Source organism: Falco naumanni, chromosome Z (assembly GCF_017639655.2).
Source record: "Falco naumanni isolate bFalNau1 chromosome Z, bFalNau1.pat, whole genome shotgun sequence".
Classification (NCBI taxonomy): domain Eukaryota; kingdom Metazoa; phylum Chordata; class Aves; order Falconiformes; family Falconidae; genus Falco; species Falco naumanni.
Genome location: NC_054080.1, coordinates 17335828 through 17361024, shown reverse-complemented (window position 1 = coordinate 17361024; position 25197 = coordinate 17335828). Strand labels below are relative to the sequence as shown.

The following is a 25197-nucleotide window of genomic DNA, read 5'->3' as shown; positions in this document are numbered from 1 at the left end:
GGGAAATCCCTCTGGAACTTCACCTTCCTTACTTCAGCCCCATGCTCCATCTCTCCTAGACAAAAAGCTTTTTAGACCAAAGCAGAGGCAGCTTCATGAGTGGCAAAACTCAGGGACACAGCATTCACCCCCACCCTGATCACTGCATCACCCAGACCTGCTCTGCCCTCCTGAAGAGAGACCATGGCACACTGTTTTTCTGTCAGCATGTGCGTAGTCACATGTGCCCCAGGAGAACAGAGAAAACACAGATAGTGCATCTCTCTGAGAGAGGATATTACTGGGGCACAGACAGGAGGGTGACTACATTACCTGAGTGTACTGCTCCAGGAGTATGGCTGCCTCTGCATGCTTTCTCTGTTCAGCCAGTTTTCCTACAAGAAAAGGTGGAATTCAGCCTTTCAGAAGCATCTGGATTTTGTGCCACACAAAACTACAAAGTAGAAGAAAAACCCACTCACTGAAGCACTTTCTACCTGCTCACCCACTTATTTAATCGGCCTGGTAAAAAGAAGGGCTGCCTTATGCCAAGAAATCAGTAACTTGCAACATCATCAGCCAGGTGCTTGTGAAATTGCTGTTGCTCATCCGTAAAGGCCAGCTGGAGAACATTCACCCCCCAGTCTAAGGCAGAAATAGTGAGAAGTCTCTTGAGTGGAGGGGGGCAGGATGTAAAAAGGAAACCTCTTTTGAAAGCTTCAGTGTATAGCAGCCTTGCTGTCTGCAAGGAGCACTTTGCCACCTGCTTGCTCTTTGTGGTATGGACAACCACTGAGTTTGTGGGATTCAGGGCTTCTAGTCTCCTTAAAGTCAGAACCAGCTTTGACAGTGGTTGGTATGTTACAATGCAATGTAAGACAGCAAGTGATATACAATATCAGAAAGAGAAAGCAAAGCAATCTCATCCAAGACAGCTTGTGTCTGCTCATTTTGCTAAATCACAGTTGTGATTTAAGATGGGCACCAGAAAAAGGCAGGACATGAAGGATCTAAATTGCATTAAGTGACAGAAAAAGAAAATACTGGACTATCCACAACTCTGGAAGACTACAATCCCAGAGGCCATATTCCCACTGCGTAAATAAACCCTTCAAAAACTCTGCCTCTGAGTAAAGAAGTCAGGATGATGCTCCATTTCTCATGCTAAAATTTATGCCAGGTCCACTATACATCTCACAAATGCAGTCTGGTATGTCCTAGTGAGCACAAATTCTGAAAACAGATACTTTTTTCTCCTGCTGGTCCTAGCTGCTAACAGGCTTTAAGCAGAAAAAAGTAAGACACAACTCTGAATTATCCAATAGCCTTTGAAGTCTGTGACTAGGCATAGTACTTATGATAATATCTAGAGGCCTCAGTCATGTCAGACACATCGAAGAGTCTCCATTCCCTGAGGTTAACCAAGGAGACAATTTGGAATAGCAGTTCAGCAACCAGTTGCAAGGAAAAAGTGCAAGAAACAGTCAGCATGGGGCAGCCAAGGCCACAGCTAGCTTGGCAACTCCTGGGTGCCTACCAGCTCAGCTCCAACATCTCTTGGTTCCACAGAGAAACAAAGGTGTTGTGCAATTGTACAAACCCTTGGGAAACATGGGATCTTTGTTCTTCCTTTAAGAAAAATGCTGCTGAAGACTGAGGTTTTCACTAAATTTTATGGAAAATCAAATGAACCAAAATAACAGCAGTCAGTTTTGCCCTGCACGCTTTGATCTCCTGAAGGCCTACCTGCCATGCTTTGTGCCAGGCTGGACACCTTATCCTTCGTGTAACCAAGCTGTGATGCCATGCACAGGGCTTGCTGCCAGCTGCCACTGTTCTGAAAAGCATCAAGTGCTTTTGCAAAGATGCCAGCACGAGCAAATATCAGTGCAGCCTGTTCATGTAGCTGCTTCTGAATCAAGTACTCCCCATATGCGTCACTGATATCCTGCAAGAAAGTGACAAAAGAAACAAGAAATCAGCTGTAGAGCCAGTAGCAGTCCTCCATTAGCAAAAATTAAGTGCCCATCAACAAAAATCTACTTCCTCCTCCCCCAAGGTACTCCAGCAAAAATGTTTCCACTTTTAACTTTGTGTCCAGCCAAGGGCTGATTATTAGTACATGGAGATATTTCACAGAGCTGAAGCAAGAGACACTGGGTGGTACCTATCTCTCCACACCAAAGGCTGGGTAAACTACATACTGCAGGAAACCAGTTCCTTCTTCCCCACTCACACGAATGGTTTTTCGTTAGACAGTTTCCCTGACGCAGCTTACTTCAGCAGTTAAATACTGGCACAAGGGACTATGCAAGTCCTGCAGCTCTCTAGGCACACAAGCTGCTGTGAATCAATACCCTGAACTTCATTACAATAGGCAAAGCTCACAATCTCTATCAAGAAGCGGCAGGTGGATTTGACTGGAAACAAAGACTCCCAATGAGCCAGTTGGGAACAGTCCTTCCCCATGGGGAGAGTCATTTCTGCTTTCACTGTGTTGCAAACAGATTGAATTTCTGTATTTCTCCTCTTACTTCATCTACTTTTTACAAAGGCCTGTGTCTTATTTACAATATCTAAATCAAATTACATTAAATGCATTCATTTACATTTTATCTCAGCCTTGAGCAAGCTAAAGTTCTTCATTAATACTGAAACCAGCAGGGGGACAGTATGTGCTAGGGAACAGCACATCTTAAAAGTGTGCCAAGCTCTCCAGCACTCTTCAGACTAGTTTAAAGATAACAAAGTGTCCTCATACAACCTGCAAGTGCCAGACAGAAAGCTGGTATCACAAAGGTGAAGACAGGAAGAAAAGTGTTTCTGTGGTAACAGGAGTTCTCCAGCACCCCACAGGACAGTGCAGCAGAAAATGGACTCCCAGGTGTTCTGTGGGCCACAGGATCAAACACCTAACAGCCACTCCTTTGATCACCAGACCTTGCAGGGTTAATGCTGAGAGTCATTCCAGCTATTATCTCAGAGGAGGGTCTTAGACAATGAAGGAATAACAATGACCTGCAGAGCCTGAACACAACCAGCTGCTCTCTCATTCCCACCCTCACTCAAGGTGTTGACTACATGCAAACACACACGTGAGACTAAAAGTGTGCACACTGCAGTGTCACATGATTACAGACCTTGTACTCCTGCGTGCTGGAGGAGTACAGCTTCAAGGCTTCAGAATACTGATTCTGATCCTTCACCAAGTTCAAAAGTTCGGAGAAGTGTTCAGGACCTGCAGAAATAATTTATTTTTCATAGCAATAAAAGAGAAAGTGCAAGTCTCTCACAGCTCCCTGCCAGTCTGGGTTCACTGGATCAAGAAGCAACTAGAGGTGCTTGTGTGGAAGAGCACACAAGCACCTATTCTGCTATTGTAAAATCAAGGTATTCTCTTCCTTGGATTTGCTCCGGTTCTGCCAGCAATATTGACTGGGGACAAGTCACCTACCACAGGAACAAAACAAAACTTATGCTTCACAATCACAGAGCAGTACACATCCTTGCTCCTTTCTGCCCATGCCAATGTACACTACAAAAAACACGTAACAAAAGTAAGTTAACCATCCACTATCAGGAAGTAAGATGACCTTGTGCAATCCTTCTCTTTCTTCAGCTATTTCCCCCTAAAGGCTCTCCAAAACGGATATGTTCCACTACAGAAATTCTCCTTAAAGATGCTGCACGTGCAGGACACCTACCACATCTGCTGAGGTGCCCAAGAGCTTTTTTGTATCTCTTCAAGTGCCTGTCTATTGTATATCGCTGATAATTGGTTTCCATTTTCCGGAGGGTATTTAAGAAGGGCAAATATTCTTTTGGGTCCTGCAAAGAATAATAAAAATCCGTTGAGCTAATCCAGTAAGATCCTTATTTGGCCCCTATCTTCACCAAGAGACAGTCCCATATTTGAAATTGTACAATAATACACTAAAAAAGCTTTTTATATTTTTTTTTAATGTAAGCCATCTCAAAGAATCAATTCTGTATATGTACTGTTGCCAGGAATAACTAACTTAAATTACCAGGATCTCACATAGACTTCAGCAGTATCTAAACACTGGTGACATTTAAAATGCAAGACTATGTATGATACCAAATACTGTTTTCTATTAGCTATTATCATCTATAAATTTGCAGCTATAAAGCTGATCAATTTCCCCACAACAAAGGTCATAAAACCTGTTAACATTAATTGGGTGTTTTAACTGATGGACAGCAGGTTCTGCTGCAATATTAGGAAACTCTGAAGATCTTGAAGGGCATTTCCAGTCAGAGATTTCAAATTAAATCTGCTGGAAGATGCACACTATTATGGCCACCACCAATTAAACAATAACCAAAAGTGTACAGAACTGGGAATGCTAAGGCATGCAGTCACAACACTTCTGACGGCAGTCCCTCCCTTCACCAGAGCTGCTCTGCCGTGTTGCTCTAGAAGAGCTCTATTTCACCCTGAGCAGAAGTACTAATTTGCTAAAGAAATATTAATGAATGTAGAGACATGATCCCAGCATCATCCCAAGCACACACAGGACTTCTGAGCAACTGAATCCTGCCTGGGTAGAGAGCTGTGACTAATAAAACATGTGGGCTGATCTGCAGACTACAAAGAACCTTTGGGAAAGCAGAAAAATAGTTCCTTGGCTGGAACTATAAGCCAAGACCTTTTGAGACTTTTCTGCCACCATGATGACTAAGTCAAAGTCATATGTCCCCAAGGAATAATCATACAATTCATTGACATCCACAAGGAAAAGCAGGTACTTCAGTGCTTCTTCTGCACTCACAGCTTTGGCATCTTGAGCAATGCTTTCTGTAACAAGATAAAGTGTACAATCAGCAGTGGAACCCCGCTCTGAGGGAGGACGTATTATCAAACACATCCTTGACACCAGATAGGGACTATCAAACTAAAGGCTTATGCAATCTTGCAGGAGGGGTTACTTTGCATTTCCTAGGCTACTTCAAGGACCAGCTCAAGCATAGTAACTTGTCACTGTTGAATACTTAGCAAGTCAGAAATATCAGCACAGAGTAAAAGCAAAATTTGCCAGTTTAAGATATCAGGACCCAGAATGGGAACCTCCTATTCCATGCTGGGGAACCAGAGTTCTGACTGGAAAGAGAAAACAGCTCCAACTTTGGGCCATCTGCTGACATACCTAGATAAAAGGATGAGTTGAGGGCATGTACAGCAGTGTATCTTATAGCAGATATGTTGCTGCATTAACATACAGCTAGTTCCAAGCACATTTTTCTGACTCCATGAACAGCCACCTTTAAAATAGTTTTCAGGATGAACCATGTTAACAATGAAAGCTCCTGCAAACCACCCCATTTTCAAAACTTTTGAGTTCCAGATACAAAACCTCGAAGATCATGAACCTTCTGGAGAGCAATTTCCAGTTCTGGAGGACTTTTTTTCACATGTGCTGTCAGTATTGATAAGCAGTATCTGAAGAAAAAAAAAAAACAACAACAGCAAATGAAAAAGTGAGAAGGCAGAAACACTGCTCATTCCTATTTTAGCACAGTTTGTGCAAGTTCTAGCTTACGTTTCAGTAGAAAAAACCCAAAACAAATAAAAAACCCTACTCAGGTATGTCTATCTTTTTACAGAATGGCAGGAAAAATGGGAAGAGAACGGAATATACCACAAAGGTTTTCCCTACTCAACATGCCTTCCCAAACATGTCACAAGACTGGAGGTGTGTTCTCAGCAGAACGAGCTTCCTTACCATGCCAGCCAGCATAATGGAGAGAGAACACCTCTCTCTGAAAGCTCAGGTAGCTGGACACAGTTTTCCGATTGAAATTTGGCATGATAATGGTCTTTTTTATAAGATAAAAGCTTTCTAGATTATTTCCACTTTCATACATTGCACAGGTACTATTTCAAAACAGCTTTCCCAGCCAAGGGGATGCTTTGTTTTCCAAAATAGTTTGCTGAAACTGTGCAAGTTTTCAGGGTTCAGCAGCAACACACTGTTGCTCCTCTATCCACTGTTTCACATACAAGCTGCCAATGGTTTAACACTGCTTCACTAACCACTATTATTATCCTGTTTTCCCACACTTTATCCTTGTCCACTGTTGATTCATCCAAGGCAGATGGTTAATAAAAAAGTACTAATTCACAAATATGCAGAAGATTTACAGAAGTAATTCAGTCTCAAAATGGAACAGCTGAGAACTTTCTGAAAGACCAGCTGCTCCAAAAAGTCAGCATCTCCTTGAGATGACAATCTTGCCCATGTCTCTCTGTCCCCTACACCACACAGACGGCTCCTAAATTGAGTGTATTTCTTAAACTCTCATAAGCATCCTGCACCTACTAGTTTAATTCTTGCAGTAAAAAGTTGTGCTCATTAGATGTGTGGTTTTCAGGACAGCATCCTTAGCAGAGGAAAGGTATGGTGGTGTAAGCTTTGTGGAGCACAGGCTCACGTCAGAGGCCCTGAAGCAAAATAACTGATCTTAAGGGCAGCTTCACCTTCTGCAATGAGAAAATAAGAAGATGCTCACTTTTGAGGGTCAATGCGTTCCATGGCAACTCTCATCACATCACAAATGAGGTTTATTTTTTTCTGATCAGGATGTTGGCGTGGTTGAGCATTACTGCTACCATTCAGAGATGGGTACATAGTCTTTGTGAAATCTTCTTCTCTAAATAAAAAGAGATGCCATGAATACCAGCATGGTCCATCACACAGCCCAGCACAAAGAAAAGAACATTAAGAAACACAAATATATGCAGAAAATAACTACTCAACAATGTAGCTCATATGTCATTCAGTACTGATACACCTGCCACACTACTAGGAAGTTCTCCAGTGTCTTGCGTCCACCCCAACTGATTCTCAGCCAAAACAGGCATTGAAAAGAACTGGTCAGAGCAACTACTTTAGCTGTACAAATAATCAGAAGACAAAACTTTTCAAGATACAGTTGTTCTACTTAATTCATTACTGAGATGCTGAGCTCACAGCACTTCTGAAAATTAAGCCATTTGCTTTTATTTCCAGACTAAGATTTAAGGTCAGGTCAAAATTTAGAAATAAAACAGAACAGCTAAGTGATAGCTCCAGTTCCTAAACAATTACTTACTTCATCAAGCTTGGGAAGTCCTGAAGCTACCAAGGCCATAAAGCCTCTTGTCACTCAACCTTTGAGAAAGAGGTCAGGGGACCTAAACTGGGAATCTAAGCAAGTACCTTAGCCTCAAGGCTTCAGATAAGCAGTGCTGTCTTGCTACTTTATGAGGGAACAATTTCTCTGTTCACATTTATCCCTGTACAGCAAACCAGAAGACAAGTAAAAGCAGTCAGATGATGTACTAATCCCTTGCTGGAAAGGTCTAATAGGTGCCTGCACGCTGGAATTCCCAACAAGACACATTGACAGTCTCTGAAACTACTGAGCTTACTTGAGTCTTGATGACCCAACATGCCAGTTTTCTGACTCCTTGCATGCACGCTGAAGAGCTGCCAATATTTTGACAAAATAATGTACCACCGCTGATTACACGTATGCTTCCATTTACAGATTATACTCACTTCAGTTCTGTGAAAAACAAGTTGATATAGTTCACAGAATCTATTTGCTTGATAAAGGTTTCTGCATTTTCCAGAAATACCTGAAATGAACAGAAAGTACTACTACTGTTATTCTGAGTAAGTACATTAAGGACAAGAACTAATTCAAAGACCTTCTCTGAATGTACAAGATGAAGAGATGCTAAATATGATCTGCGTGCAGAGGATGCAGCAGTGCAGAGCAGCCACCTCTGCTCAAAGCAGAACCGACAGCACCACCTACTCTTTTAAGCCCACTGTCCAATTTCAATGGATTCCAGGCTAGGTGGATATGGAAAATAACGCAACAAAAGTGGGCATACTTGCCTTGGGGTTGTGGTCATAGAGAAGATTGAGGTTGATTCGCAGCTTCCTCATACATTGAAAAGCTTCCTTGAACATAAGCCTGGAGGAATCAATCAAGTGGGACAGTTTACATAGTGATAGGTACAGTATTTGCAAACAAAGGCAACCGACTACAGGTAAGCACAGACCCCCTGGGAAAGGAATATCCTAGGCACTAAACTGTATAGATTTCCTTTCAGAAAAAATGTGCAAGGTCAGTCTTGTTCATTGCCAGCCTCTGCCGTGGGACAGTCCAGCATACCAGGTTGAGGAAGCAATACAGGCCATGCATTATTTTCTTCTCTTAAAACAGAGAACTGAATTTTAATCTAATGGACCAACTTGTGTTTCAGAAAACTTTAATGTAAATCGATTGAACAAATGAAATACAAAAACCAGCAAGCTTCAAGTGGTTGAGATGTCTGGAAAATGAAGCAATTGAAGATTTCTCCCACCCACACAGTCTCAGCACACATAAACCCTTCAGCGGTGAAGTGAGGGGCAGCTTGGACTGCTGAAAGCTGGGCTTCTAGCTGGTAGCCCCAGAAAGTTTCATTCACACTAACAAATTCCTTTGAGTTTAGCCTCCCCTTATTCTCCAGCACAAAAGAACTAGCCCAGCCAGCCTCCAACAGCTCAGACTGAGGGAGGGAAGACCAGAATACACCAGCGACATTTACCTGTCTAGCCACTTCCGAATCTGGGCAAGAACCAGAGCTCGGTGGCGAATAGTCTCCAGATTTCCTCTTGGCATCTATAATGCAAGATTCACACAATTTTTTATTTGTAGTTACTCTGCCTACACTGAAGGCAAAATGAGGACTGGCCCATTTTCTAGGCCTGTCTGCTACTTGCAGGTGCATGAGCCTATTCGTTCACTTCAAAGGACGTGCAATTTCAGCAACTGCGGAAAAATATCCAGAAATTCTCTCAGCTCAAAACCACTCCTTTCTCAGGAGGCTGGACTCCACTCAACCAGCAAGACCCAGAGCAATCTGATCAAGCTTTCAGAGCCCTGCTTTGAGGAAGATGTTGGGCTGCACACCTCCAGGAGGTGCCTTTCAAATGACAGCCTTCTCCATTCTGTGAATCTCTGATGGTTCAGAAGAGGGAGCTCAGCACTTCACAAAAGCTTAGCTTTTACGCCAAGGCTAATGGAAGGCTGGTAGCAAATACAGCAAGTAGTAAGAGGTGAGTCTGAGATTCACTGTGAGAGGCCACAATATGTAGCACTATGCTACCTCAGCCATTAGGAATCTGAACAGCCCTTCCCAGCTCTGTACACACCCAGCTGCCTGTGCTGAACCAACTCCCACAGGCACGCTCAAAATCCCTCCGCATCCACCCAGGCAGCTGGAGATTTGTGAGGTGCTGTGCTGCAGCAGTACAGGGCAGCAGCTTTGTAGCAGTACACACATTGTTTGCAGGTTGGCCAGCTGCCCACCAAGATGGCCCCCCTACATCCCCTGACAGCAGACACTGACCTGCAGTACGACCTTTGTGTCCTGGGGCACAACAGTGACGATACGCGAACCTCGCTCCACCTTGCACAGGGTCTCACTGTTGGGTGCAGCACTGCTCAGACCAGCCTGAAGGGCTGAAGACAGCATATTTATCAGCACACATGGCACGCCACAGCACAGTGCCCCAGTCAGGCTTTCCTATGTGGCCCTGAAAAGTCATACTGGACCAACCGAGTCAACAGCAGTGATCTTCAACAGTTCCAGAAAGGAAGAGGACCTCTTAGTGCTAAGCACTGCTGTACACAAAGTAGAGACATGGCCTCTGCACAACGAGGTCACAAAAGGTCAACAGAGCAGATGAAAGGAGTGCTGAAAGGTGTGAGGGACTAGTAAGTTCTTATCCTGCCTTTCCCAGGGTCCTCATACCTCTCATAGCCAGATGCCACCAGAATCCCTTCTCTACCACACACCCCCAAACAGCACATGGCCCTTTCTGGTTTTGGATGTGGAGGGATGGGAGAGAATGCAGGGCTAAGCTACTGAAAACAGTGAAGAGACAACAACTACAGGACAAATCCTGCTCCCTGGAGGGAGCATATGATACACAAAGTCAGTTCCCTATGCTTCTTGCTCTCTGACAGATTTCTGAAAACAGCTCTCTTCCTCCATCTCTTAAGCACTTGCTCTGAGTGACTCAATACAGCAGGTTTAGATGTGAAAAATGGGATCATCTTGTGGTTACAAGAAAATGGCCATGAGCTGCCAGCAGCAGGCAGCCAGAGCTGGCACTTACCTTTCACTGATGTGTTCTTCAAGCAGAAGCAACGACAGGTGTGGGAGTTGGTTGTCACCAACAAAAACTCATTGCATGTTGCAAATGAGGTGATGTTGGAAGCGACCTGTAGGAAAATGATGAAGTTTATCACAGTGGGACAGAAAAGTTGTCTTTGGCAGAGGAAAAGGAGGGGCAAAAACTTTGGTACCTCAACATCATTAACAAAAAACCGGCATCGATCTGTGAGGCCCAAGATCACCTCCTGTGAATAAAAAGGATGACAAATATAAGCTATCAGAGTTCACAGCCTTCAACGTGTTTCACAACACTGACTAGCACTGGATTGAAGTACCTTATAATTAGGTACTCAGTATCTCACATGAATTACTTGGAGAAGCTGGACAAGAAGTCAAGCAACCTCTATACCAGCAGGGCTTTACTTAAGAGTCTTTACACACTTCTGGCTGGAAACCCAGCTTGGTCTACCCTGTAACAGAAACTGCACAGTAACAAAATAGAATCAGAAATTTAGTTTTCTATTCAGCAGTGTCTGGTCCAAGATACCAGATGAAAACCATAGTACAGAGCAGAGCAAAGCAACTCCATACTGCATTCACCTGGATGTATGCTGAAGGAAAGAAATCCTGAAACTACCAGAAAAATAGCTCGTCATTCCTTAAGCTGTTGTAACTACCAAGAAGCCATCACCAACAGGGAACATCAGGAGATCTGCAGTAACCCAATGCAAGCCATATTTGTTAATAGGGTAAGTTCAGATAAAACAGAGCAAAAAGCTACTTTAAAAGAAGACTAGGGCAGTGACTGCTGGAAATTTTAAATCTGAAATTTTTCACTCTTCAATGACATTCTTCATTGTATTCATAGAATGAGGAGATAGGGTTTTAACTGCAAGCCATCAGAAATGCTCTAGAAGACAAGGGAATATATGCTCTCAGCTCTGTATAGGGCCTTACGAAGAATGCCATTAAGAAGTATCATTGGACCCTGGGCAGAGGATCATTGTGCACATCTGATACAGAGAACAACAGAGTAGGGAATTTTATCTTACTTACCTCATCACCGATCCTTGTGATAGAAGTCTGCATGCAAGGGTAGGGGAACCAAACTGCAGAGCCACTGCTAGTTTGCCAGGGCTGAAGGACTGGAACAGAAGCCTCTAAAGAGCAAAGAAGATCAAACCGTTTTCCAGCCAGTCAGATTCAGACATTACAACCACATGACATGTATTTCAAGAAAACTAGAGCTGGCAATAAGCTACACTATCTGACAGAGAAGAGGAACGCTGACACAGAAGTCCAGGACATAGCAAACAAGAAGGTGGTAGCTTCCAGGGGCTCAGCAGAAGTGCTGAGGATGTGGCAGTCAGTCAGCACTTCTGAAATCACTAAACCAGTCATCATCTTTTCAAACCATAAAGCCTGAACTACCATTCTCAACAACATGAACAACTTCTTGACACAAATCACTAATTTTGGCCCATTTCTGGGAACAGAGGGAACATGAAAAGCAGAACCAACTACCAGCAAGAGTCACCCGTATCCCTGAAAGACAAATCATGTCATTAAACTTTTTCAGAAATCTCCAATAACTACGTCTCAGACCAGGTACTTTAATAGGGCCCAGCTTACCCCACAGGTATTTCAGGATCTGTCCATCAGCCAGCTGGAGAGCTACAGTTTTGGTCACTGGACTGCAGCACAGGCTGATCACTTCTCCATGTACAGGCACAGACATCCTGAAGCAAGACACAGAAGACAGAGAACATCAGCCACAGGAGATACACTTTAAAACCTAGAGCCTGCATTTCTTGTGGCCAGATGGACGGATGCGCACCTCCAGCACGGAGGGATACCTTGCTCACATAAGGATTTTCTGCAGTCTTTTCACACCTAAGTCAGCTGATACTGGCACCACAGAACACCAGCAACTCCAACCAACAGTCATTTGCATAACTGTGCTAGTCACTGCACACTTAAGACACACAGCAAAGCCCACACTTCTTTTGTTCTAATCTACAGTTCATATGCAAATCAGCCTGTCTTTGCTGTGTGAGTGCTACAGAAAGCAACTCTCAGGATCCCTTTGGGAAGCAGATTTCTGTACGCCAGCTGGCTTTCTTTTGTGATCTGGTTCTAGTTGAACTGATCCCACAAAGCCCAGCAGGTGAGAAGAAGATGGAGTAACAAGCACTACCAGTCCCCTTCTGGACATTGATAATGGTGGACAAAGGGTAGAATGGAGGAATGCAGTTCCCTTGAGCGCCTGGAATTCAGAGGAACAGAGACATCCTGTACTGACACAGGCATGTAGCATATACTGTCTTGTCAGGCTGCATGTAGGCACTAGGATTACAGGCAAGTGCTGACCAGTTGGCAGCTTCATGAGCTGTCTGATTCTCCTGCAGGAAGACAGCAATTTCCCCAACCCACAAACTCCAGGCTGCATGTCTACTGAGAGACATGAATTCCTTCTAGGCACTGTCCAGAGGGGGTGTCAGACTTCACCCACAACTGACTGATCTCTATACCTTAAATTCAGGCACCCTTCTTTGGCTCCAGCCACATGAGGCACTGCAGTCAGATGATGAAGGACAGACTGAGCAGTATGCTGACCCTGACCAACCACCAGGAAGCTGTCATCTGGCAGCCAGGTGAGAAATCGCAGTCCCAGAGGATTCATCACTTCGTTGTAGTCGCTGCCCACATCAACTCTGTCACAAAATAAAAGAGACTGGGAAGCAAATAAAATCTGATTTCAGTAGGCCACCTCATGGGAGAGGCAAGGGTCTTCTTAGGCACAGCCTGGCTCTTCAGACACACAGCATGGCTAGGAGGGCTCCAGTGCACAAACACAGTCACCCAAAGCATGAATTCTGCCACAGGCTGGGCTGGTGACGAAGGATGAGACCCAGGGAGCACCATTTGTTTTTCCCAGGCAGCACTGCTCCCATGCCAACTGTGTATAGGAACAACTACAGAACAGGGTGGGTTTTTTTTATTTTATTATTGTTCCTATGCCACACAAGCAGCTCTGTCACTCAGTGTGCCATGATCGTGGGCCTGGGCACTGCACAGCCATTCCTTTCGCTCTGGGAGGAGCACAAAATCCAACACCACAATGCCAAGAGCACCAGGCACAGTAAAGGCTATCAGGACCAAGACCTCATTCAAAGGCACTTCTCAAGATAAACTGCCCACTGTGTTGTCCAGTCCTTAGCACTAGTTGCAGCCACAGTGTCAGCACAATGAAACCCCTTTATCTGACAACCTCTTCAGAATCTTGAGACAACTGGTCAGAGGGGTGACCTCTAAAACATCCAGCCAGACACTACCATTACAGTGTACTAGTTCTACATTACCTGTAGGTTTTATCCAGATATGGTGTTTCCATAGCTGTTTTAAATCCATTTCCACCCACAGCTCCAAATCTGACAGTGGGGTCATTCACTAAGCTCTGTCCTAGCAAACACAGAACAAAGCAGAGTTTAGAGATTCTGCCAAAAAAGCACCCACCCCCACCCCCCCCGATCTTCATTCTTATAAAAAAGTAGATGTTACAGGAAACTCCTATGAAAGTCAGAAAACACCATCCCTACAACAGCCTCATCTCACAGCACACTGAGTATTACACTGTATACAGCACTGCTTTGGGAAGTGCTGGCTGCCTCACATACACTCTAGGCAGCTGTTCTCAGACATTTCCAGTGTTAATCAGTAACATGCCATCCGAACAGAGTACACAAGATACCACCTGCTGCACTTTACTCAAGCCAAAGCTGGGCTGGGGAATATTAGCAGCATAAGCACATATGCTTATGCGCTGAATGCTGCCTTCTCACGAAGCCAACACACCACCGAAATGCTCCTCTGCTACCAAAACTACTGGAGATAAGAGAACTGAGCTTCAGCACACAGCTGAACCAGATACATCTCACTCCTGACTCCTAAAAGCTTAAGCGACCATCACCCTACTAGTCCCCCAGGGTATTGCTGTCAGGGACAGAAGGCTGGCTGCCTTTAGCAAGACAGTGCAACATGCTCTCACCATATCTGTACACAGAGATCTTGTTATCAGCATCCAGGACAGCCATGTCTCCACTATGTTTGGGATCTGTGTGAAATGCAACCTGATTAACAGCCTGTTGGAGCTGGAGCTCATAGGTACACATGGGTGGAGGCACCACAGCATGTCGGAATGCTGTGACAAGCACTTTATCTGTGGAATAAAAAGAGAAAAAAACCACCAGCTGTAACACAGTCCAAATGCCAGCGATGCTTTTGTTAGTAGGAAAAATTGAAAGTAGGAACAATGTCACAGGAAAATACAATTGCCGTGCTTTTAGCAGTTAACTCCATTGAACCACTTCTGAAGCTTCCATCAATTACATGGTGTCCCTCTTTATCAGCTTTGTAGATAAAAGAGCTAACAGAAGAACTACCAATAATCCCATCCAGACTGCATCCAAAGACTATGCCACCTCTTCTGACCCTACAGCTGCAAAGCAGTCTCACTGCTTACCTCCGTCTATGACAGCCACATTTGCCACATGCTGGCTGTTCTCCCCCATCCCATGGTCTGTGGTCCAATGCCAGTCATAGAAGAGGTAATGCCAACCCTGGCAGAGTAGATACAGTCTATATGGGTTCTCTCGGTCCCACAGCAGCGACACCAACTGATTCTTCTCCAAGCTACCAAAATGTAGACTTTGCTTCAGGTACCAGTGATAGTTCCCTGTGGTCCACAGCTGAACTATAGAAAAACAAATAGTTACTACAGACTGCTACTTGACATCCATCTCAAACCCTCCCCACCACCACTGCTCTTCTAGGGATGGCTTAAGTGCAATGAAAATAATAATCCTAGCCTTCAGCACACAATCTGTGTCATACAACACCCAGCAAAGCCCAATAAGGAAACTTAACAACAGACTTAGTGCAAAAGTCAGTCCTAGAATTCTTTGAGCTCTCCTTGGGAAAAGGTACCCATGTTTTACCAGAGGCTCACACACCTTTAGCATCCCATTAATACCTCTTCCAGTTATCCAGTTATAGCAGCCTGGAAGATGCTTTGAGCTCAGGCTGAACTATCAATTCTTCCTGACCTGCACATGCATCTCAAAGCTGTAGGTAAGCCTCCCCATTGTCTCCTAACCTGCATAGAATACCCACTGCCAACCACATCTGCAGGCAAGTGTAAGAGCCAGAGCCTCACACAGTGATCTCACCGTAACTGTTTGGGTTGGAGTTTTCCACCTTCAGGTCTTCCAGCCATATAGCCAGGATTGTAGAATCTGCATTCCAAAGCAGTTCATTAACCTGCAGAAACAAACACAGCTCTTAGTGATACTGTTGCTTCTGTGTAGGGTGGGTATGCTTGCAATTGATTTGCAAGACCATGAGTTGCTCCTTATTTTTAATAATGTAAGGTGCATGAGTTAATATACTAACATAGCCCTCATGTACTGCAAAGCTCCCACTTGAAGCAGAACCTGTCACAGTGGTTCCACACAGCTGAAGAGGTGATACAACTACAAAAATGACAGCAGTGTTCTCTTTGCTTTCCTTGGCACTGAGGAAGCATCTGCCAAAAAGACCTCTTGGCATCCAAACACAGAAACTGAAGTACACCCTAGCAGTATTTTCTCACTTCCCTTGTTTGGGATAATGTATTTCACCTTACTCTTGCACCAGCTGACATCCTGAACAGTGTTTTTTAAGCATTTGCCTTGTAGAAAGTATACTGAAACCAGAACAATCCCTCCGTATTGTCTCTGAATTAAGGGCCTGCAGAGAGCATTGCATATTCTCCAGAGGCTTCTTCACTGTTCTCTTCTCAGGTAATTTTTTTCCATTAGGACCAGCACTAAGGGTTAAGTTAAAAACTTCCTTCTAGAATCTGGAAAAGATCTAGTCCTCCTCCCCATTACACTCCAATTAAATAAGTTAATAATAAAAGCCCAGACACAGCACTTACTTTAACCTGCCCTTTCTGAAACGGGAGGGTGAACTCCCCGTGAAGAAGTCCGTTCTTCTCAAAGAAAACCACATCGTAGCTGTTGTTTTTTTCTTGTGTGGATGCTATCAGGTTTCCAGAGGGCCTTAAAAAAAGAGCCAAATGAAAAGTGATTGTTCACCTAATCACTAGCTGTCATTTTAAAAACACCAATCGTCTTGCATTTTCTCCAGAGACATGAAGAAAAGGGCAGCACTGTTCAGACAAAGTCATAGGTCCAACACAGATATTTTCCAAGGCTCATGATATGGCCAGGTGAGCAAGTAAATGTCAGCACTGGGAAAGGGACCTGTAATATTCCTCTTTATACAGTTGAGTCCAAAACTGCTTGACAGTGAGATTTTGCAAAGAATCTATCCCTTCTTCCCACATGAAATGCAAATACAAGGTTTCTCAGGGTGTAAAGGGCTACCCTTCTTCATGCTGGATCAGGAGGAAGCCTTCTGCGAGTTTTGGGAAAAATAAAGAAACACAGGAGAAATGGAATTGATGCGGATCAAAGACTGTGACCAGGGAATAAAAAGCGACACTCTGTGGCCAGCATGCAGACTGCTTTGCTACTTACCTCCAGGACAATGCTTGTTCTAATCCTGAGACAGGCTCACTTGTTGACTGCAGCACAAGCTCTCTGTTCCATACTCGGACCTTCCGAGCACCTACAGGTTGAGCGAGCAATGAGACAAACGTCTAAGAAAGCACTGGGAAGAGACTTTTCTAATTTTATGAGAGTAGGAGAGCAGATTTTGATGTACATGAATAAAAAGTTTTCTCTTGCACACCTTCGGAGTAAAAACTTAATTCTGTCTCAGGCACTTCTCCCACAGTAACTCTGTGACTCTAAAGGAACTTAGTAAGAATTTCAGTCTGGTGTGGCTCAGTCATAGCTGTTTTCCCCTCCAACTTTCCCCAAAGAAATGTGAAAATCAAGTGTAAGATCCTCTCTCATCTGAAGTACTGAAGGCAAACACCCAAACTACTTAAGGGCAGTGCAGTCTCATGCAGGTCAATGTGTTGACCAATAAATTTAAAACTGTTAGGTAATATTTATCATGGAAGTCATACAATTGCAGTCTTACAAGAAATGTATGTGCTCATCATCTCTTTGGCTTTAGGGCAAAACCTAGGGAAAAGTATTACCGGTATCTAAACTAAGATGTGCAAGGCCAGACTGCTAGGATGAGGCACAGTGGCTACAGCAAGCGAAACAGATTCATCCATTTGGCACTGGGAGCCCATCAGAGACTGCTTAGGGTTTAAGCAGTGATTTAACACTGGTGAATGAAGAGTTCAGGTAGTAACTACCCAGTAGTAACCTCTCCTCGCTTCTCACTGGACTGAAAACCAAATGGCAAAGAAAGTGTTCAAAAGAATGTGCCTGTACAATGCCTCTGAGAACACCAAAACAGATACTAGAGCAGTTATCTAGCTGAACTCATCCTTGCTTCAAGTGGCCAAGAGACCATGAACACCAGCCAGTTCTTGCCTTGCCTAGTTTCTGCTTAAGAAGCCTCTGACGCATGTTGGCATTTCAAAGAAGTTTGGTCCCATACCTGTCTCTGGACAGACAGCACTCACTGCAACAAACTGCCCATCCCCTCTCCATGTCACCCGAAGCCTGCCGTCATCCCAGGATGAAGTAGGTGACACTTCCTGAAGTCACACAAAAGAAAGTTGCATCAAAGATTGGGAAGGCAACTGCTGGTTTTGTCTAAACAGACTGTATTGCTAAGCCAGCTTTTTTAAGAGCCTTGGCACGAAAGTAATCCATTAAAAAAATCTTAAGGCTGCAAAGTTAAAAATTCATTACTCAATGTTATTTCAGGAAATCCTAGAATTAAAACTGTAAATCCAATCTGCTCCTCCTGCAAGTGCATATGACTGTCTTATTCACATGATCACACATTATCCTTCCCCTCCACCAGGGTCTCTGCTTATAAACCAGCTGTGCATAAACTGGACCCAAGGGTGAATCAGGGTTCATGACTGATGCCTGCAGTCACAGCCCCTAGGAAGGAGAAAGGCATGCCATCCAGGCAGTCTGTATGGCAAGACAGAAGCTGGGATGAGAAGTAGTGATCTTCCAAGCAAACAGGTTCTTCACAGAACAACACAGGAAAACAACAACTCAAAACAGAATGCACATAAAGAGGCAGTTGTTCAAAGAAAGGTTTAACTTTGTCAAACTAGGCACACTGTCCCAGATACAGCCTAGCCTCATCCTGTTCCTACTAACAGTAAAGCTGGAACAGGCCACATTTCATGTCTCTATATTCCAGCCTGCCAGGTTTCAGCAGGACAGTTTTAATTTGAAACTTAAAAGACAGTGGAGTGTTTTAGCTACCTGATAAAAGACAAAGGAGCGAAGAGCCAAAATGTGTATGTCCACGGAGCTGCCTCACATGACTGGCGATGCTCAGCAGCCCAAACCCCTCTATTCTTGCCTTTTGGGAGCTCAAACTACTACTACTTCTGCTCCTCTCAGCCAAACAGCATGGTATTCCTCTTGGTCATATGAACAATTCAATACATAGCACACATTCAGCAAAATCTGTTCCACCGACTCTTAAATATGGCTTTACCTCTGCAAGCACTAGTGCTTGCAAATCTTTCTTTCAGCTCTGTACAAACAATCATAAGTACTCTCAGCTGCTGTCTTGAATAAGGAGAAGGACAAACCCGCTGGATTTCAGATAACAGAAACAAACAGAAGAAGCCTATGAGGACAACTACCAGAAAGGTGCTGGCAAGCTGGAACCACAGGAATAACAGACATTCCCTTTATACATGTTTTCCCAGAGACAGCATGGACCTAACATAAAAGAACAAGTACAATACCGTCTGTTTGCGATGCGCTGCCTGTTTTCCCTCTGATCCATGAAACTGTGTTTCCTTTTTACCCCAGCCAAGAGCAACAAACTTTCCTGAAAAAGAAAAAATCATTGTAGTGGAAGATTTACAGCACTACCCTGTACCACGTGGTAAACACTACCACAGCTCCAAGACAGCCACAGCTTCCACTGATGTTTAATTCTGAAAACCTGCGGGAAATTCATGTGGCCCAGGAAGTCTTCTAGTTCAGGAAACTTCCCTGAATTTACACTGACAAGTAAAATATTAGGGTTCCCCCACAGCTGCCCAGCAGCATTAGTCTAAAACGTCTCCTGGGCCCTAGTAAGTGCTCAGCTCCCTTTCTTTACTTTCTATGTGCTTACAACACACCAATGACATCAGTTTGAACAACTTCATTTCAGAGCACCTCTCACCTTCCCCAAACTCATCTTGGTGGATCTGCTTCTCAGTAATTGGTTCAAAATCCCTTGTCATCATGATGAGCGTTTGCTGACCTGCAGGGCAGATGTTAAAATACAGCATTGGTAATGGTATCTCCAGCAAATAAAAACTTGATGTTCTCCTATTGTTGTGTCATGGACTTGAATATAGAAATATTTCTAATGGTTATATGATACTGAAGAGAACACATCCTTCAAAGCAGAAAATCTCAAACTGGCACAGAACGCTTTCAAGTCTCTCTCTTCAAAAACATGCTTCCTGGCCTAACCTTAAAAAGTTCTTTCCACATTCAAAATAAGCACCTGGCACTGTTAAACATTTTCTCTCAAGATATGAAAGACAAGGTGATTGGGAGCAGTTGGCACGGGTTTATGAAGGGAAAATCGTGCCTGATGTCCTGATAGCCTTCCACAATGAGGTGACTGACTTGTGGACACGAGGAGACCACTGGATGTCATTTACCTTGATTCTAATATGGCTTTTGATACTGTCTGCCATAACATCATCATAGACAACCTCATGAAGGACAGGATGGATAAGGGGACAGTGAAGTGGACTGAAATCCAGCTGAACTGCCAAGCTCGAAACCTTGCCATCAGTGGCAAAAATTCCAGCTTGAGGAATTCCACCAGTGGCATGCCCCTGGACACCAGAGCCAATGTTTAACATCTTCATTAATGACCTGGAGGATGGGACCCTCAGCAAGTTTGTAGATGACACAAAATTGGAAGGAGTAGCAAGTACACCAGAAGGTTGTGCTGCCATCCACAGGGACCTTTTCATATAGGCAAAACGGGCTGTCAAGAACCTCATAAAGCTCAACAAGGGAAAAAGCCGGGTCCTGCACCTGGAAAATAATAATCTCAGGCACTAGGACAGATTGGGAGCCAAGAGGCTGGAGAGCAGCTTGTCAAAAGAAGTGGCCTGCGATTCTTGTGCGACACCAAGTTGAACATGAGCTAGAACTACACCCTTGCTGCATAGGTGGCCAACCGCATCCTGGGCTGCATTACGAGTGTTGCCAGCAGGTTGAGGAGGCGATCCTTCTCTGTTCAGTGCTGGTAAGACATATGTGCAATGGCAGCTCCAGTTTTGTGTTCCCCAGTACAAGACAGACAAGGACATAAGTCCAGCAAAGTGCCACACAGTTGATTAATGGCTGGGAGAATCAGTCACATGAGGGGAGGCTGAGAGAAGTCAGGCTGCTCTGGAGGGAACACTAAGGGGGAATCGCATCAGTGTGTATAAATCTCTTATGTGGAAGGTGGGGTACAGTGAAGGACAGAGCCAGACTGTTAGTGGTGCTAAGGATAGCACAAAAGGCAACGGGCACAAACTAAAACACAGCAAATTCCATTAAAACACAATAAACCAAATTTTTACTGTGAGGGTGGTCACAGACAGGAACAGCATGCCCACAGAGGTTGTGGGGTCTCCGTCCTTGAGGATACCCAAAACCTGACTGTGCATGGTTCCCAGCGACTTGATCTAGACAATCTGCTTTGAGCAAGGGGGTTGCAATAGGTGATCTCCAGAGCTTCCTTTCAACCTCAAGCATTCTGTGATTCTGTTTTGCTTGAGGCTAACTTTATTTGCTAGGTGAGACACATCTGTAGCCGAGGTGAGCCTGTGACATGTGTATTTCCTACAAAAGGATGAGAAGTAGTTTTTTTTACTAAGAAATCAAATGGGGATATAAAGCAGAAGCCTTTTATGTTTTAGAAGCAAGATTAAATATACTTCCTTGGAAGGTCTGAAAGACTAATTACGGTTCTGTAAAACCCAGGTTTTTGGGTCTGAATAGCTTCTGCCTGGACTACCAAAGCACCTCATGAATCATTAAATGGAAACTCACATATAGGATCAGGTGAGGTTTTTTTCTCTCTTTAAGCCTGAGTCCAAATTTCATAACTTTGCATTTTGCCTCTTCTATGTTAAACTTAACTGTGTTTTACATTTTGGCCATAATTTGACTCCTAAAGACAGAAAGTTTACAGGCTGTTGTTGATACCTGTTGCAAGCAAAACAAGCTCTTGGTCAGGACTCCAGCTCATGGTACTCAGACCACTGTCCACACTTCCAACGCATTCCACCTGCAAGACCAAAATCAGATCACAGAAGTGCAGAATACTAGTGCAGCACCATCCCAGCAGAAAAGCAATCAGTCACCAAGGCAGGGAAATCCCTTCCTGCTTAGAAAAGTCACAAGTCTTACTTTACCCTTTGTGTTAAACGAAACAAAACAAACATTTCTACTCAAAGATGGTTCCAGAATGTTTACGTATGACAGCCCAGGTAATCTAGAGATTAGGATTTTCTACGATACACAGTTTTAGTAAGAGCTCTGCTCTGCAGCTCTCAGTCTTATGTCAGTGTGTATAAAGTTAACACTAGTATTGCTGAATCAGGTCTGTGGTTACATTGGTAAACATACCTAAATCACAAAACACAGACATAATAGTTCTTTCCTAGAGAATTCCAATGGGCAGGTAAGGGACACTATATCCATTAAAACTCTGACCAGCTTGCATGTGCTGAACTTGATAACTGTATATAGCTGCACTAACTTCAAAGTTCATGAAAAACTGGGCCAGTTTTACTGGGCCATTGTGAGTATATAAGCAATAGCAGTGAGCAGAGAACTTCTGTCATGCATTGTTACCCTGATTTGCAAAAGGCATGGAACAGAACAATTGTGATAAACAGCCAGATGATGCCATTCAAGGAATTAAGCTTCAGTGTCACAATCTTTACAGGTAAATAAAGTGGGACTGAGCACTGGTGAGCACAGTAACTGTCACTCACATGCAAAATGTTTCAAAACAAGCACAGTAACCTTCAAGACTTCTTTCGTGGTGCTCAGATTGCACCAGAAAAACTTTAAAATTGAGAAAGTAAGCCAAAAAGGCTTGAAATAAAGGATCTCAAGTTAAACCTCAACTCTGACTCATTTATCAGTGCAAGAAAATTATCAGGTACCACATCTTTTGTTAAACTCTATTCCCTTATGAGAAGTTTTAAGTTGCAATATGGGATGAATTTTTCAGGTACAGCTGATTGTCTTGTTTAAGTGGTATCTGCAAATGAAACCCAAACAAGAACAAAAACAGGTGAGCTGCAAATAACCACAATCTGACAGCTAACCCAGACAGACCACTACCATCTCATGCCTACCTACACCTGCACTGTTGGGCTGATGCAGATTTCAGAGGGTGCTGCTGTGGTATGTAAGAGTCTTGCTGAAGATTGTACACATCTGACACCGAGGAAGGAAGAGAAAGCAAGGATCTCAGTTCCTGCCATGTTTACTCAGCTAAGATATTTTGCTTTCCCTTTGGTGTTTTCTAGGGATTTTTATTCCAAATGTTATTTGAATCACAACACACAACATTTTATCCTCTCTTCAGTTAAGGCATGTCAGCATGATGTTCTGTACTGACCGATAATAATAAACAAGGTAGCTACACTATGAGTTATGAATGGATTACTTTATTCTGTACCTAGTCTCAGCAATATCCTATTTCTGAAAGACTGTCTAGTGGAGCATGTGCTGCTGGGTGTATGCAACAGACCCCTGAGCAAACATACATTACTAGGGCTGTGGACAGAGAAGTCACCATTTCAGTTCTGGTTCTTTTACAGAGTGTGTATTTCGTCCTTAATCCTGCTCAAAGCTCCCACAAAAATCAGCTCATCTGTTCAGAAAAGGGAGACTAATCACAGCTATGTAATATACAACCATCCCCTGAAGAAATTAAAAGTGTCATCCTTCCTTTTGCAATCCCTCAGTATTGTTGTGTCCTTCCTGCCATGTTACCTGCTTTGTGCTGAGATTGCACAGTAGGATGTCTCCAGCTGCTGTAGCAACACACACACACTCCTGCTCTGGAAGATCTTCAATACCCACGATGCAGCCACTTCCATCCTCCGGCATGAAACCCGCCGCAGTCAAGGAAACTTCTCTTGTCACCTTGACACAGAGAGGCCAATCACTTATTAAATACATACCACTAGGATTTTTTCAGAAATGACAGAGTAACACCCATGAGTACATTTCACCGTACTGCAACTGCACAAAACATTACACAGCAGAAGTGACTATGCACATAGCACCAGGGAACAGATGATGTGCAAGTATGTATCTTCACTTTAGCACTGGAAACTGTGAAAGTCTTCTTACATTAAAGAGCGCTAGACAGACAATAAGAAAACTCAAATAAGGGAGCAAATAATAAATGGCAATAGTATGACCTCCAATTTGTCTTGCCATTGATCTTTCAACCTCTTTTTCAATACTTCTTCACACAGTGTCAACATTAAGAGGTAAATGGGTAGATGTCCCAGTACTTTTAAAGGGTCATTGAGACTTTACAGACAGAGCATAAAGAAATTAAAAGGAAAGCCATTTGGATGTGCATTCAAGCACAGAACAACAAGAAAATTTTAGCTAAACTAGCTGTCTCTAGCTTAGCCGCATCAATGTTTTACACATCCAGTCATGAGGAAAAAACCCACAGTAATAAAGACCAGAAGTAATGCCCCCTCCCAAAACAGAAAATGAAGCTGACATACTTAGTAACTTCAGATAGGCTTCAGAGGTTTGGGTTTTTTCTAATTCTAGAAAGATTTCAGTTGATATGACTTCACAAACAGACCACAATGGAATTTTCAGAAAACACTCTTTCTTAAAAATGAGATTCCAGGAAAGCCCAAAAGTTATTCTGTCAGCTAACTTCAGACCTGCACACACTGAAGGAGAGGCCTCAAGAGGTGCATGGTGCTTCCAGAGAAGGCACTGCAACAGTTCTAACAGGAATTCATGGCCCAACTGCACTTTTTTTCTTTAGCGATATGTTGGCGCTTTTTCCCTACAGCACGGTGTCAAAAGCTTCCTCACGTGCTCTTCCGTATCCCTTTGCCTGTTTGCTTCTGTTTTGCGAGTTGTGTCTCCGTTTGCCAGATTAGGCTGAAGATCACCACAGGAATGACCCCCGTCAAACACGACCCCCCTCCTGGAGGCAGACTTAGCATTTTAAAAGCACGGCAAACTGCTTCAGCCACCCAGATCACCGCGCAGCCTCAGAGCCCGCTTCCCCGGCACCCTGAGGCGGCGGCAGGCGCTGGAAGGAGCCGCAGGAGGCTCTAAAACCCCGCAACCACCGCTGCGGACAGCGGGACGCACCCTCGGGCAGCCGCCGCCCCCCGAGGCGGGCACCCACGGGCTCCCGCTGAGCGGGGCCCAAACTCTTCACCCCAGCTTTGCAACGGGCGGAGCAAAGCCGCCCCAACAACACGTCTGCAGCGACGCGCCACAGCCGACAGGCACGGGCACGCTGCCCCGAAGCCACAGCCCTGACAGCGACAAGCGGGCACGGCCCCCGGTGCGCCCGGCGGCGGCTCTCACCGAGTCTCCGGCGGGGCCCAGCTCCAGCAGGCCGTACTGAGAGCCTACGAGCACCGCGCCGCGCTCGGCGCTGAGGCAGAAGCACTGAGGGGTGCCCAGCGAGGCGGCGGAGCGGCGCCCGCCAGTCCGCAGCAGCCGGAGGTTCCTCATAGCGGAAGGGTGCTGGGCAACGCCGCGCTGCTCACGGCGCCGCCATCTTCTCCACGGCCAGAGGGCGGGCTGGCGGCGGCCAGGGGCGCATGCGCGGGGCGGGCGCGGGGGCAGCCCGGCGGCGGCGCCGGCTCGGTGCGCGGGGGGCGCATGCGCGGGGCCGGCGGAGCGCCGGGC

The 25197-nt window shown here is 44.5% G+C and overlaps 1 protein-coding gene across 2 annotated transcripts in view; it reads right to left on the bottom strand.

Moving 5' to 3' along the window:
- Positions 1–25091, bottom strand: part of ELP1 (elongator acetyltransferase complex subunit 1) — a 31729-nt gene extending 6638 nt beyond the window's left edge. Inside the window, exons 1-28 of one of the 2 annotated variants that reach the window (XM_040579083.1) lie at positions 24871–25091; positions 23284–23436; positions 21478–21559; positions 19439–19519; positions 19011–19096; positions 17726–17825; positions 16741–16831; positions 16137–16260; positions 15388–15478; positions 14682–14912; positions 14208–14378; positions 13522–13621; positions 12691–12873; positions 11792–11898; positions 11216–11319; positions 10351–10404; positions 10161–10266; positions 9389–9501; positions 8585–8658; positions 7887–7965; positions 7542–7621; positions 6511–6651; positions 5355–5440; positions 4650–4798; positions 3684–3807; positions 3120–3217; positions 1726–1927; positions 313–374 (exon numbers count right to left, since the gene is read on the bottom strand). In XM_040579083.1, coding sequence (XP_040435017.1) covers positions 313–374; positions 1726–1927; positions 3120–3217; positions 3684–3807; positions 4650–4798; positions 5355–5440; positions 6511–6651; positions 7542–7621; positions 7887–7965; positions 8585–8658; positions 9389–9501; positions 10161–10266; positions 10351–10404; positions 11216–11319; positions 11792–11898; positions 12691–12873; positions 13522–13621; positions 14208–14378; positions 14682–14912; positions 15388–15478; positions 16137–16260; positions 16741–16831; positions 17726–17825; positions 19011–19096; positions 19439–19519; positions 21478–21559; positions 23284–23436; positions 24871–25020 — 3222 coding nt within the window. In that variant the 5' untranslated portion in view covers positions 25021–25091. The remainder of the gene's footprint in view (positions 1–312; positions 375–1725; positions 1928–3119; positions 3218–3683; positions 3808–4649; positions 4799–5354; positions 5441–6510; positions 6652–7541; positions 7622–7886; positions 7966–8584; positions 8659–9388; positions 9502–10160; positions 10267–10350; positions 10405–11215; positions 11320–11791; positions 11899–12690; positions 12874–13521; positions 13622–14207; positions 14379–14681; positions 14913–15387; positions 15479–16136; positions 16261–16740; positions 16832–17725; positions 17826–19010; positions 19097–19438; positions 19520–21477; positions 21560–23283; positions 23437–24870) is intronic. The other variant, XM_040579084.1, reaches the window with a different exon arrangement.
- Between the last annotated feature and the right edge of the window lie 106 nt (positions 25092–25197).